At 32.9% G+C, this 13,869-nt stretch overlaps 3 protein-coding genes across 3 annotated transcripts; 1 reads left to right on the top strand and 2 right to left on the bottom strand.

The window, feature by feature from the left end:
* Nucleotides 1-1,350: 1,350 nt before the first annotated feature.
* LOC120347243 (dnaJ homolog subfamily C member 12-like) lies at nt 1,351-8,744 on the bottom strand. The gene is made up of 5 exons (XM_039417154.2): nt 8,609-8,744; nt 7,458-7,589; nt 4,897-4,983; nt 3,298-3,349; nt 1,351-2,556 (listed from the first exon to the last, which is right to left on the bottom strand). The coding sequence occupies exons 1-5, from the start codon at nt 8,723-8,725 to the stop codon at nt 2,459-2,461; spliced, it is 486 nt and encodes a 161-aa protein (XP_039273088.2). The 5' UTR covers nt 8,726-8,744; the 3' UTR covers nt 1,351-2,458.
* Nucleotides 8,745-8,783: 39 nt separating this feature from the next.
* On the bottom strand, nt 8,784-12,361 carry LOC120347231 (protein unc-119 homolog B-like). Its single transcript, XM_039417139.2, has one exon. It carries the CDS (start codon nt 12,175-12,177, stop codon nt 11,467-11,469), a length of 711 nt encoding a protein of 236 aa, XP_039273073.1. The 5' UTR covers nt 12,178-12,361; the 3' UTR covers nt 8,784-11,466.
* Nucleotides 12,362-12,963: 602 nt separating this feature from the next.
* Nucleotides 12,964-13,431, top strand: LOC120347259 (uncharacterized). Its single transcript, XM_039417171.2, has one exon. It carries the CDS (start codon nt 13,015-13,017, stop codon nt 13,333-13,335), a length of 321 nt encoding a protein of 106 aa, XP_039273105.1. The 5' UTR covers nt 12,964-13,014; the 3' UTR covers nt 13,336-13,431.
* Nucleotides 13,432-13,869: the final 438 nt, after the last annotated feature.

The following is a 13,869-nucleotide window of genomic DNA, read 5'->3' as shown; positions in this document are numbered from 1 at the left end:
TTGGACAGAAAATATGCGCATGAAATTTCGATAACAATACGGTCAATAAATACAGCCGGGACAGCTTTAAATGTAGGCCTATGTAGTAAAATCGGAAAATGTAAAGTTACGAAATCACAGCTAAGGGGTCGTTGTCTTCTGAGGCGTCCCGCTTTGAATCACGAAAATATGGCAACCCTACTTATCCCTAACTTCAAAAATAATCCGGGGATAAACATATTATAGATGTCGTTGACTCGTTATACATGAGAATAAATAAATTAAAGGTCAAGTAAGATAAAAACGTTTGTTTCATTAAATAAATAATCAAACTCATTTACTAAGAAAAAGCAAGTTACTTATTTCTGCGTCCAATCACTACTTTGCTCTTTCAGCTCGCTCGTCACTCGTCAGGAATTTCTTTTCGATGCTGACCAAAAATAAACGTGACAGGCGCTAATTTGACATCGAAGACCTCAACTATGTTTTTATCTGTATCAACTCTGAGAAAGATCGTTCGCAACTAGCAATTGAGTAGCCGATCCGATTGTGAGTAATAAACAATATGCAATGCACAAAGTTGGAATGACATGCCAAACTCAACCAATGAAGTAAGAAAATCTTTAGCTTTTCTTGGAAAATCTCTGTTTCCACTTCGGTAAAGCGACGTAACAGTAGACGTTTTAGCAGTCGCACAGACAGATTTTCCGGCATGGTTGTAAACATTACCTCTTTTCGCATGCTAATTGTTAGTTTTTGGTTGTGTTTTGGAAATTTCGGAACGAATCAAATAACTCAATAATTAAGTGACAGCACATTCGTACCCACGTACATTTGCACCCGTAAACTGCACCCACCGACATTTGCACCCATAGATGTTACCACCCGCATATAGATTGCACCCGCAGACATTAGCACCCGTGTACAGACAGTTGCACCCATTACAGTGCAGAGGTGCGATTATGGCCGCGTCCGTTTTTGAGCCACTTTTCTGCGGACCAGTAGTAACAACGACAAGGCTTAAGCGAACTGGCGATGAGCTGCGGACAAGCGGTTGCCGACCACTGGTTTACAGCACTTTCCTTCTCTTCGTATTATTGCGTCATAATGGTGTCTATACCGACGCGCGTTGTTTCCAAACTGGGTAAATTAGATAATACAAAGCTATATTCTTTCCTGCTAATCTCTTTTAAAATATTTTTTTAACGCCCGATGTTAATAATTTGAGGATCTCCTCTGGAAGTCACATTTTCACTCCCAACTACAACTACAGTATCTACCAATTTTACTTTTGCAGTTCATGCCACATATTTAGTCCAATCACAGACAATCGATCTATAAATTGTCCAAATGATACTAATGAATGAAAAGTTTGGGAAACCCCGTTTCAGAGATAATGTATGTATGTTTATTCGTCTCGTAATAGTGATGAAAAAATAAATGAACGATTATTATTATGTAAGACGGGATGCATGCACAAGACCGTACTGGCCTAAAACAAAGTGTGCGGCATACACCCTTTTTAACAAATAGAAAACAAAAAACATTAGATTAAATATGTATAGCATGGTCCCTTATATAGACAGTTGTGCAAGGTGAGGCAATGGGTCGGTTGGTGTGGTGAAAGTGGTAAGGGTGGAGTATAAAAAACTGTTTATACAGGGGAGTTGATAAGACAAGACAATATATATAAATAGAGACAACACAACACCAAATAAACATATACATAACAATGAAATCAAAATTTAGGCGCAAATACAGCGCCTTTGAGTGGTGAGATAGTATGAATGGGCGAAGTATAAGAGATAATAGATGATTATCATTCACTCTTCATATTTTCCGCAGCACATTAAACTTTGTTTTCTGGTACTACAGTCATGATGATACAGTCATGATAATTGATGATACTTCAGGGTTTTCACCATTCCATGATTGTCAGATAAAATCAATGTTCCACATTTCATTATACAGGATTTACTAGGATTTGATTCAAAGATTATTTGTGCTATTTGTAAATGTTACTTTGTAAATGTTTGCTTGTACAACAATCCGTACGTAAAAACATAGAACAGAATAAAAAACAGAAATTATGCCTAGCTTGGCTTTAGAATTGCAAGAAATAACAGTCGAATATTGATTGCACAACACATAAATTACAAATTACCTGAAGGAGGGAAAATTGACCAAATCATTGGTATAAATTATAATGACGAACCATATCACCATAAAATTATGTTTGCATGTTACAACTTTCACAAAATACTCAGCTCAAAGTGTGCAGCGTAATCAAAATCTGTTTTACCGAAACAAAACTGCTCATTTGATCATGTCATAATGTATATCAATTCTTAAATTTTTCATTGGTCTTCGTGATTATTAAAACATTGATAACATTCCTCATATTCTTTTGCATCTACCTGCCATCCATATATTTTATCGCGTTTGTCGCACTCTTGTAATCTACTTGGAAAATCAATGTTCATATTTCATAATTTCTGAATTTTCTTCTCATTTCTTCCCTTGAATCCAAAATTTTGTTCTTTCCATTTTGACTAAATCCTTGGTCTTTTCCAGCGACTTTTAAAACACAAGTAACACATCATCAATTATTCATTTACGACAGACAGCCTAATGGGTGTGATTTCAAACTACTTACAACCCAGACTAATTAAAAATTGGGATAATCAGTTGGGGAATTTTGAGAGGTTTCCTTGTTTTAATGCAAATCACAAAAAAACACATATAACATGTTAAAGACCACATATGAAGTATTTTATGTTTTGAAGTTATTTTCAAATGTTTTTTTTCCAATAGTTCGGGAAATAAAGCCAAATTGGTTACTGTAATATTGAAATGATTTCAAATTCTATTCTAACTCTACGATAGTTCATTTCCTTGTATCGGTTCAATTCAAAATGACCAATGATTCTAAACAATACAAAACCTATTTTAAGAATTTATACAATCCAGTTTGGGTAGAATATTGGCATTCATAGACCAGGAAATGGTTAGAGCATAGGTACAGCTTATGGTAAAAAGGGAAAATGAATCATCGATAAGACATGTTGTTCGAACTTCATCCATAATTCACTCTCATAACATCATAATTTTGCCTTAAATAGCTAGCGATATAGCGTACCGATCAGCTTTCATAGGCAGAATATTTTGAAAATTGATTTTAAAATTAGGTTATAAATGAATGAAACCAATTTCGCTTGATTTAAAACTAAAAAATATTGGGTTTCCGAAAAATCAGTGATAAAAGCAAAAAGTAATCGAAAGTTTTTGGCAAAAATGGTCAGACATTGTTTCACTAACCTGAACTCGATTCCAACATTGGTTCTGGCTTCTTGTAGCCCCAGTGCATCGACTGTAAATCGAAAGCACTAGTAATATATAGGTACATAAAACTAAAAAAGCATTTAGAATTTTAGATGAATCGATCCTTTTTTAAGGCTGCGATTTATCAAAAAAGAGTTTGTTTACTGAGTCCTAGAGTTTCGTTTCTGGAAATTGTCAAAATTTACAAGTATTAGAAAAATGAGATCAGTATGATGCTTTAATGACATCCCTTAATTTTGCCATTATAAATTACAGAATTTCATTTAAGAAAAGATATATAAATATGATTACTGAATAAAAGCAAAATAATTTCAAGTATCCGATTGCATAATAATAGAGACCAGACTTTGGAAGCCCTGAACGCTAAGAAAATTGATGTGGGATGTTGTAAAATCAACAAATAGTTTGATTGAATGATAAAAGTGAATCTCTCTAAGTCTATACCTTCCATTCGAAATGAAACTTGAATAAGATAAATGAGAAAGTCCGTAACCTCACAAACAAAGCAGATCGTATATCACAAAATAAATTCATAACTTTTCAATGCAGCATTCTCTGCCTTCATTGCCAATATAAATGTTTAAACATATTCAACTTACGTTATATTACGATTGATACAATAAAATTCACATTTATTTTTATTTCACATACTCCAAGAGAATTTTTTGTACAGCATATCCTATAATTAAATTGAACAGTATTTACAATAAACTTTCAAAAATACACCATTATTTTGGAATCAATTTCACATATCCTCTAAAGAAGGTCATCAATTAGGCACATGAAGATATGCATTACAGAAAATCACCAAGCAAGAAATTAAACAGATTTTGTAAATTTAAACAGTGATTCAGCACATTATGTTGAAACAAACAAACATGGCGTAAACGAGGATTGTTCTCCTAGTGGACTCTCTACTCCCAAATACACTACCGTATTTGTTCCAGTGGCTGGTTCGGAAAATGAGTCCCCATTTCATGGTGGAATAGCGCCACTAATAAGGTGTTCACGTAATATCAATGATCCGTAATATCGGATGTTCTTGAATTTATTAAAGTTGGCAAGCAATATCATTGCAATTACATTCAAACCAATAACTGTATCAGGGTTAGAAAAACATTACTCTTAAGTTTATAGCAGTGGTAAGACATTCATGATTAGTGCTCTCTTTTTTAAACACTCTCAACAATTGTAGATCTTCTATATGAATATCTAGTTTTGCTTTAACTTCAACACATTTCCATCAATTATTTTATATGCCATGTTTAATAATATAAAAGCCAACAAACAAAAGAATTGCAGTGAATTTATCTAAAAAAAAAATGTAGTTATCACAAATCGTACCTAATGAACCTTCGGTCTCATAGAACCGCTTCATGGCCCTCTAAGGGAGCTGATGGCCCAGTTTGAAAAACTCTGGGTTTATGGCTTTGAATCTTAAACCCGACTGTGTGTTTTGGAACTGTGATTGCTGGGCAAATCGACAGCCTTGATCATTTGTGGAATTTTATAGCAGACGATTTCTTTAGCAGCGACCTGTATATCATGTTTTATTTATGTATCAAAATGAATTACCATTTTCACAGAGTCTCTCATAGATCTCCATTTGTTATACGGAATTCTTATGCCACTGTTCCTCCATGCATCATAGTCCTTCCTTTTCTAAACAACAGGTTTAAAAATAATTGCAGCTTTCGAAAATATTTATAAAGAATGGAATATATTTTGAATTGACGCTTCAATCATAAAACCATGCAGAGTTGCAGACCATCGATTCGATGCTTTGCTTTTTATACAATGAATGATGTGCGAGCAAATGCTCCAGAGAGTGCTTCAATTAAATAATAAATACCAAAAAGTATGTAGTCGCAGTCCAATCAGGGTTAATGCCTGGTTAGCATCATATTTCTAACCAACAGTAGAGAAAGATGCTATCTCATAACTTCAATATTTAACTCTGGTGAGAGAAATGACGAGGCAGCTCAATCATATGCCAAATAGTGCCCCTTGTCTTGTTGTCATTCCATGTCAGGTTTAGAGATAGCTAACTAGTTATTTGTTTCAAAGGCTGGGACTTGATGGTGGAGGAAGCTGTGAACGCTGTTAAAGCTGTGAACCATGATAATGTGCCAAGGAGTTCAGCAATCCTACTACACATGATTATCCCCCACAGGAAACCTGAACAGAGTAATAAGAGTTCTGATGACAAAGGTTGTTTCGAAAAGCTTAGCATGATATGCCAACTGTTGCTAAGCCTTACAACAATTAAATTTACAACATCAGACACTGCAAAAATAGATTATTTGTTATTTCCTTGGCAAATATTACAGAAACAAAACATGTTGCAAAATACCTAAAATAGATGTTTTCTTGAAACAGTCTACCAGACGGTTAACCTTGTCATAAGGATTATTGATCTGCATTTCAGTAAATAATGAATAGATATTCGGGTAACTGAATTTAAAAATGTGCGTCGTATTATACACAGGACGTCCTTGAATTTATTTGCTTTTCAAACGTTTACTTTAATTTGTGGTATGGTGTTGTAATTTTCCTGTCTTAAAATTCTCAGCATATGGACGAAATATCAATATTTCCAAGAATAAATAATTGTGAAATTTTCAAATCGGAATATGGTTTATTATTATAATTCAGTATTGAAATGAAATAAGCATAATTAGAAATACTGCTATAGATGAAAAATAAATTTGAAATAAAATGATACTTATACATAGGTATCTTGTTTTGGTAAAAATTGATTCATCAATTAATAGTATCATTTGTATGCGCAGCAAACATTTCTCTAATTATTACCGTAATTAGGACACACAAAAGCATTCACATAAAATTGTTAAAATCCATACCACAGCTGTTATGTGGAATTTACAATATTCAATCACACGTTACTGTGAAATATGCTTAGTGTGTAGCAAGTGCATAATGGAGAATTAACACATTTTACTTTTAAATAATTAATTAGAAATCATTACACACGAGGGGATGTTGCAAAATGAGACATAAACAAAAGCTTTTATGATGTGTCCATATGTATATATTCAATCTTTTTAGATTTGGTAGTCTCAACTCTCAACTAAGTTCATTTTACCAAATATTATTTCAAATTTAGAATACATTGAAAGCATGTCTGGCATTCTGTTAGCAAATTTCAGAGTTTGATAAAACATACTAATACAACCAGATTTCTGTGGAAACCCCCAATTTTATTTTGTAAAAAAATAATAAAATCATTGTTTCTGTTACCAACTGGTTCTGATTCAATGATAGATTCATGTAACTTTTATATAATATCTCTCGTTTACTTTGTCATAGTTCTAGTAATGACCAATACTAGAAATAATTTCCCAATATACTTCACAGTATAGACAAACATTATGATGTATTTTTGAAAAATTTCATTTCCTTATCAAACCTATGATGTGAGAGATATTTGTCAAATTGTTACAGATCTGTTATGATTAAAATCTATTACTTAGTCACATAGAATATGTTATCAAAATTATATTATATAGAAATTTCCATGAAAATGTTGCAATAATTGAATGTTAAATTTAACAACGATTTGAAGGCATGTCATTACTCTTCAGAGAAATGTCAAAAGAAAACGGCTTGATCAAATCATGAATTCTTGTTCAGGGAGCAATCCTGAGTAAGGAACAACCCTATTTACTAATTCAACAGCTAATTGATACATGGAGTTTGTTGGTCAACCAATATGTACACTGTTTTCAAACAAAGAATTTAAACTTTTAATACCACCCTGATGCTGGGAATTGAAAACTGGGTGTTGTTCAGTTCGGAGACAGTGTGGTTTAATGTACTAAAACCGTCTTTTAGGCATTTATATATTCAAAAATACTGGTTGAAAATATTGATTCCTTTTTTTACTTATATGTCATTAAAAAATGAGAATTTACTGATATTTTTTTACAATTTTCAGTTTGTGTCTTTGTGATAATTTCAAATTTACAAAAAGTAACAACAGTTGTTGCAATGAAAAAAGCATAGCTAAAAATATCACATTGTTGTCATCCAACCTACCAGAAATGATGAAAAAAGACTAGCAGTCATATGGTGGACATATATACCTTCAATGTTTCTTAATTTTATTTTCTAACCTCGGAGTCTGTTAGTACTTCTTTAGCAGCTTGTAACAAAGCAAATTCTTGCGAAGCATTTGGATTATCTTGATTCTTATCTGGATGACAAGTGACTGCTTTCAATCGATATTCTGTAATAATCTGTTCCGTCTGAAATTTGAAAATAAGATTTTGTGAATTCAAGAAAAGATACCATCACAGAGATACATCTTGTTATGATAAAGAACAAAATTCCCCTTATCAAACAATGAAACATAGAACAATGTTTGAACATAGACTGCAATCCATCTGAATACGACAATTGGCGGCATCGGAAAGAAAGAAAAGGTTTGGGGCTACTAAAAAGATAAATGAAGTTTAAAGCACTTTTTTTTTGGTAGAAATTTTCAGTTGCTACAATTTATTACAATTAGATACGTCTATATTAGAATAGTTTGACAATTCAAAGTTATTGCCATTAGTTCTCTTTTTAGAAATTAAATTCACGAGAAATAAAGTAATTTCAATTTTCTGAATTCTTGAAATAAGCTGAAACTTTTTTTTTCTATTTCACAAAGTATTTCAAATAACCCCCGAAAACTCATAAAAATTGTGTAAAATTGGTTATTAAAAGGAAATCAAATAAAAAAATTTGTAATCTCCAAGCTAAGTAAACAAAGGATAGTCGGAGATGAATACCTTTATCTAGCATTGTTGTTTTTCAATGTAGAAAGCAAATAGGCACGAGTCTTAAATTACTTGTTGGCAAAGGTCAAAATGAGGCTTGCTATTTAGCACTTATATATGAAAACAAGTGATCCCAATTAGCTGAAATACACAATATACCGCAAAGTGCTCTCAAAGTTAATTCAGCATAACTATAAGACTAAACTGCTCTTGACTATACTGGACTGCATTTCGAGACTACCACTTATGTATACAAACTAGCATTTACAGTTACAACCATTTACATATTGCTATTCGATAGCATAGGTGGATAGGCCACTTTCAAAATTAGAAACTAAACTATATGAAAATGTTGGGAAATGGACATTGAAAGTTTTCTACTTTCAGTTTCATTTCGCGAATTACTCATCCGAAAAAAATCCCCCTTTTAACCATTGAAAAATTCTGCCAATCATAGGCACTGAATTAAATTTAAATCAGAAAGTCATCCGCTTTAAACTTACAGATGACGAAGCGTCGCAACCAATCACTTCATAGTAATCAGTGGAGTCCTCGTCGTCGATTCCAAAATTCATCAAATTATTCATAATAGAACCAAGACTCGACGACACACTGTACATCAGAGATAAACAAATTTCATATTCAAATTTTTTATTAGTCTCAGTTTGAAGTAAATAATCTGACAAATATCAACACAAAAAGCATGAAAAACAAAATATTACATACAATGGGTGTCGAGAAACATTGATGGAATGTTACAGATTAACAATCAGAAATAATGCGCATCATGTTTCGACCGAGACTATCACAATGCTATAACTTAGAAACGTTGATGAATGGAATAATCATACTCTAGTTTTTGGTCATTATAAACGTAAGCAAATAAAATACCAGTGCAGTAACAAATTGCTGGGAGCCTGGGACACATAAAGATATCAAATTTATGATGAAAAATTACAGTTCAGATGACAGTTTAATAATTTATGCCGAGTGACGCCATGAAATATCAATAGCTATACCATGAAAAAGTATTATAAGCAAGATTATTTGAAACAACCAATATACAATTCAAATTAGAAAAATACAGATATTGTCCCATTGATATAACTTCAAGTACGATTCATTGATAAAGCATGTTTTTATGTTTTAAACAATTGTAATATATGCTGGCCATGTTAGTCTAATAAACATAACAATAGAGAATGACAATATTTTGGTTTCTATGTAAAAAATGCTTTGCCTTCGAAATTCAATATCACAGGCAACCTGCATGTTTTTATAATTTAACACCATGATAAATGGAGTGGAAAATATGCTTCCCTAATCCGCTTTTATCATGTGACTATATTTAATTAATAATTGATGACAAAATCTGGGATTAAAGTAAGTGATCAGTAATCAATATCCTTTTTATACCATCAATGCTGGTATCCAGGGACATGAATTCATTGAATTGAAGATAATCATCAATATAAAACGAGTCAAAGTAATGTTCAACATAAGCTGATTTTTATTATAATACCAAGATGATATCTTATGGGTAGTAAGAAGTCCAAAAACGAAAATTTGAGAAGCCGTGATATTCAATCCTGAGGGAAAATTTTGAAACTCTGTTCAAGATAAAAATTTCATAAGTAATTTATCCTTGATTATGAAATATACTTCAAGCTTTAGTTCAGAATCAAAACAATCCAAATCAATGTTAATTGTATTTGTATACTAATATGTCTAATCCTCAACATTACAAGTTCTTTGCATCAAGCTAAATTTGGTGTTATGATTTTGCTGTAAAAGAACACCAACTTGGGAAGTTTACCTATTCAATTATTTAGTGGCATATATGGCACAAACTGTGTTTAACGAACTATATAACAAACTGTGATATTACCTAAATGAGTTTCAGATATTATTATCTCAACAGTAACAATACCAAGTTTTTGAAAATTGTACATTGTTTAGTAAAACAGCTCTATAACAATAATAGCAAACTGCCAAATACTAGAAAAGTTTGAAATACGTCAGGGTCAGTAAGAAGGATAAGAGTCAAACAAACAAGGGAACAAAAACAATTATTCTTATTTCTGCTGAACAGAAATTTTAAATCAGACTCCGAGTATAAGACAGAATTAGGATACATATAAATATAATTATTTTATCCGGCCCAATCAAGATTTGTCCCTGATAAATTTCTATTCAGAAAAAAACACACTGTAACAAAAAATAAACTGAAACTATACAAATCTAATTAACAACCTCAATCAGATAATGGTTACCGAATCAAGGGAATTTTCAGAATGAATTATGTAACTGTCAATTTCGAAAAATTCCACTTTACATATGCTCCACTTAAAGACTTTTTAAATATGTTAGTCATAACAAACGACCTCTGAAGGCAAATAAATTGCAATTTAACAGTTCGTTTGGTAGAGATATTTGTTCAATTACATGCAGAAAATATAACACAAAATTCTGTCAATAGGGATGCTTTTATGCTACATAGACTCATTCTGAATTAACCCTAGTGATGGGCAAGTTTTGGTCTAACAGAAACATCTATTTGGCACTCCAGAAATTAAAGTGTTTTGTTCATATTTTCAGGGTTTCTTTCTAGTGCAATTATAATCGTAACACGCTTTAACTTGGTTTCCATATGTAGATATTAGAGTTAGATTCCATGCTTATGGAAGTATATGATTCTTACAGAGCCAACACAGAGTACCAATTATATAATAGAGTTATGGTAAGATATTATGCAATATAGCATAATAGCAGTGCAAAAGTCTATTGAAAATACATGTCTCTCGACAGAGCATATTGACAGATTAAATACACATTTCTGAATGAGATTGCCACAAATATCTTATTTAAACACAAGTAATAACATTGCTGTTGTTCAGTGATGCTAATTAGAAAATAAAAAAGTAAAAAAATATACGTCTGCAGAATAATCAACTCTTTAATATGAGAAGAGCCTATAATATATACAACTTGTCACAGCTTACAATTTTTTGTCAAATTATAAAAATTGTCAGTAATACATTAGAAATAAACAGGAGATTTGTCAATCTGATTTATTTGGAATACAAGCACTTAGAATGACAGAAAATTTACCACAAGTCGGTTATAAATTAGACTCTGTCTAGTCACGCTCAATTGCTTTTCCAATCAGAACAAGTTTATGAATGTGAATAAAACAGTTCTATCAACTATTATTTCTCAATTACTAATAAGGAATAGATTTTTAGCAATAATGAGGGCAGTAAAGCCACATAGTCTTATTTCTATAACTTCTGTACATATATTAAAGACTATGTTACATTTTGTATCTCTTGGAAGGCGATAATAAGAAATGAAGAAACTTCTATTGCACGCCGTTATAAGAATATTCAGCTTTGTTGTGCATTATCAGTTTGCCATCGACAAAGTAAAAGCTGTCAGATTTCGTCTCAAAAGGATGTTGTATCATTTCTTTCATCATATCTTTTGATAGCTGGGGAAATTCATAAATGTGTTCACATGTGTTCTTGCTGTTCGGTATGCAAAATCCGAAATCAAAATCAAAGCTTTTTAATAATGTGTTACGAAAGTAGTGACGTTCAATCATGCGAAAATTTTGGACTGGTTTCTCACCAATTACAAACTCCACCGTTGCCCCCACTGTTCCTAATTTTAGGAATTGTGGGGTGAATTGGTATCGCACAAAGCGACCTGAGCTTGCATCAGCATCTTCGTCATATTCTTGTTGTGCGTCAACTTCTTGAACCATGTCCGAATCTGGTTTCATAATTTCAAACAGGACTGTACCAGTGTCCATGTTTCTTATCTTAAATCGAGTAAAATCAATTCCAAAAACATTGGATTCGAGTGAACAAAGATAATTTTTAGTTGGGCTTGCGAGCTTTAATACATCCGATGCCTCAATCACGCTCTTCTTGGCCAAATCTTCTTCAGTTAAAACTTCTTTCGCAGAATTTCCAGATCCATCTTTCTTTTTCTTCTGCCTTGAAAGAAATCCCCCACCACCTTTCTTTTTGTTACCACCACCAGATGAAGCATTTACTGTGCTAGCCATAACGATTAATTCCCACTCCTACACTCGGCGTTTTATCTAATACTCAAGCAATGGTCGAGGTTAGAAACGAATAATAAAATGACGCGGGGACAAAGCGACAAAGAAATGACTGAACAGACGGAAATCACTTCGATAATGACGAGCGAGAATGAAAATATTGCTCTGTGGCTCTATCTAGTAGGAGGTGTCGGAGTCGGAGTTTGATTTCACCCTGGCCATGTGTTCACTATAGACGATTCGTAACAACGACTAACATACCGATTCGTAAGTAGTAATATCAACCTCCCCAAGTCAGAGTCGGAGCCGAAATTTTGAATTTGCCAAAAGTCGGATTTTCATACTTTTAATGGCGATAAAATAAGTCAAAACCCTCTACAGAAAAGTCAAAATTTACAAAGCGTTCCGGACAGAAAATTGAGGAAGACTTGCATGTCCCGAAGGTTTGGTTATCAAAATTTGATTTATCTGGTGTTCAGAGCTGGAATCAGAATCTACCAGCAAATATTATTTCTACAGTCTATGTTATTTCAATTGATAACATTATTGATAGACAGTATTTGAAAAATTATAAAATCGAAATATTATCAAACCCTACATCTATTTTTACATCAACATACTGGTATGACAACAACGTAATATAAAATATTACCCTTATTAACGTTACAGTATTACTTCCATTTGATTGTGTGGTGATTTGTTCATCCAGGTAAGTTTACATTACACATTACTGTATGTTACGTTGCGCATGGATAGGTTAATCCACAACAGCGTCGCCCAGTGACGAGTAACTCGCAGTCTTTTCTGAATCAGCTCTGAGGATTGCGCGTGGCTGATAAGATGGTGAACGTTCCAAAGACCAGGAAAACCTTTTGTAAAGGCAAGAACTGTAAAAGACATCAACTCCACAAAGTAACACAGTACAAGTCTGGTAAAGCGTCGTTGTACGCACAGGGAAAACGTCGATATGACAGAAAACAAAGCGGTTATGGTGGTCAAACCAAGGTCGTGTTCAGAAAGAAGGCAAAAACCACTAAAAAGATTGTACTAAGAATGGAATGTACATCTTGTAAAACAAGAAAACAGGTTGCAATCAAGAGGTGCAAGCACTTTGAATTGGGAGGAGACAAGAAGAGAAAGGGACAGATGATCCAGTTCTAGAAGAATTGACTGTATGTCGCGTCCAACAGCTTATTCTTGGTATGAATTGTATTCAAACAATGATATATCAATAAAAACGAAAGCGCAATACATAAATTAGCTATTCTATTTGTCTAAGAGATTAAATTATATACAGTATATAAGTCAAAAAGCTTAGAACTTTGACTAGCTTGGCAGTTACAGAGACAGCTGGACAGAGAGGGCTTGTTTCATTATTTATATGTTAGGATTTGGACCTATTGAAATTTTCTCTGTTCTGGCTCCTCCATCTAATATGGTATCTCTGACTCCAGCAAAAAGTTGCAGCTCCCCAGCATTGCTTTTTAGCATATCAGATATGTGTCATCCAACTCAAAATATTTTCTAATTAACTGTATTTGTTGATAGTTATTAAGATCTATGGTAGTGTGATAATCGTATTCTTGGATTAAAAGTGGTCAAATTTATTCACAAATTGAATGAAAAGAGAATTTATTTGGAAGTGTTGAGCCAATAATGCTTTACCCCAAAGGGACCCGCTGACACAATTATTCA

This window comes from Styela clava, chromosome 11, assembly GCF_964204865.1.
Source record: "Styela clava chromosome 11, kaStyClav1.hap1.2, whole genome shotgun sequence".
Taxonomy (NCBI): domain Eukaryota; kingdom Metazoa; phylum Chordata; class Ascidiacea; order Stolidobranchia; family Styelidae; genus Styela; species Styela clava.
This window is presented reverse-complemented; position numbering and strand designations above follow the sequence as displayed.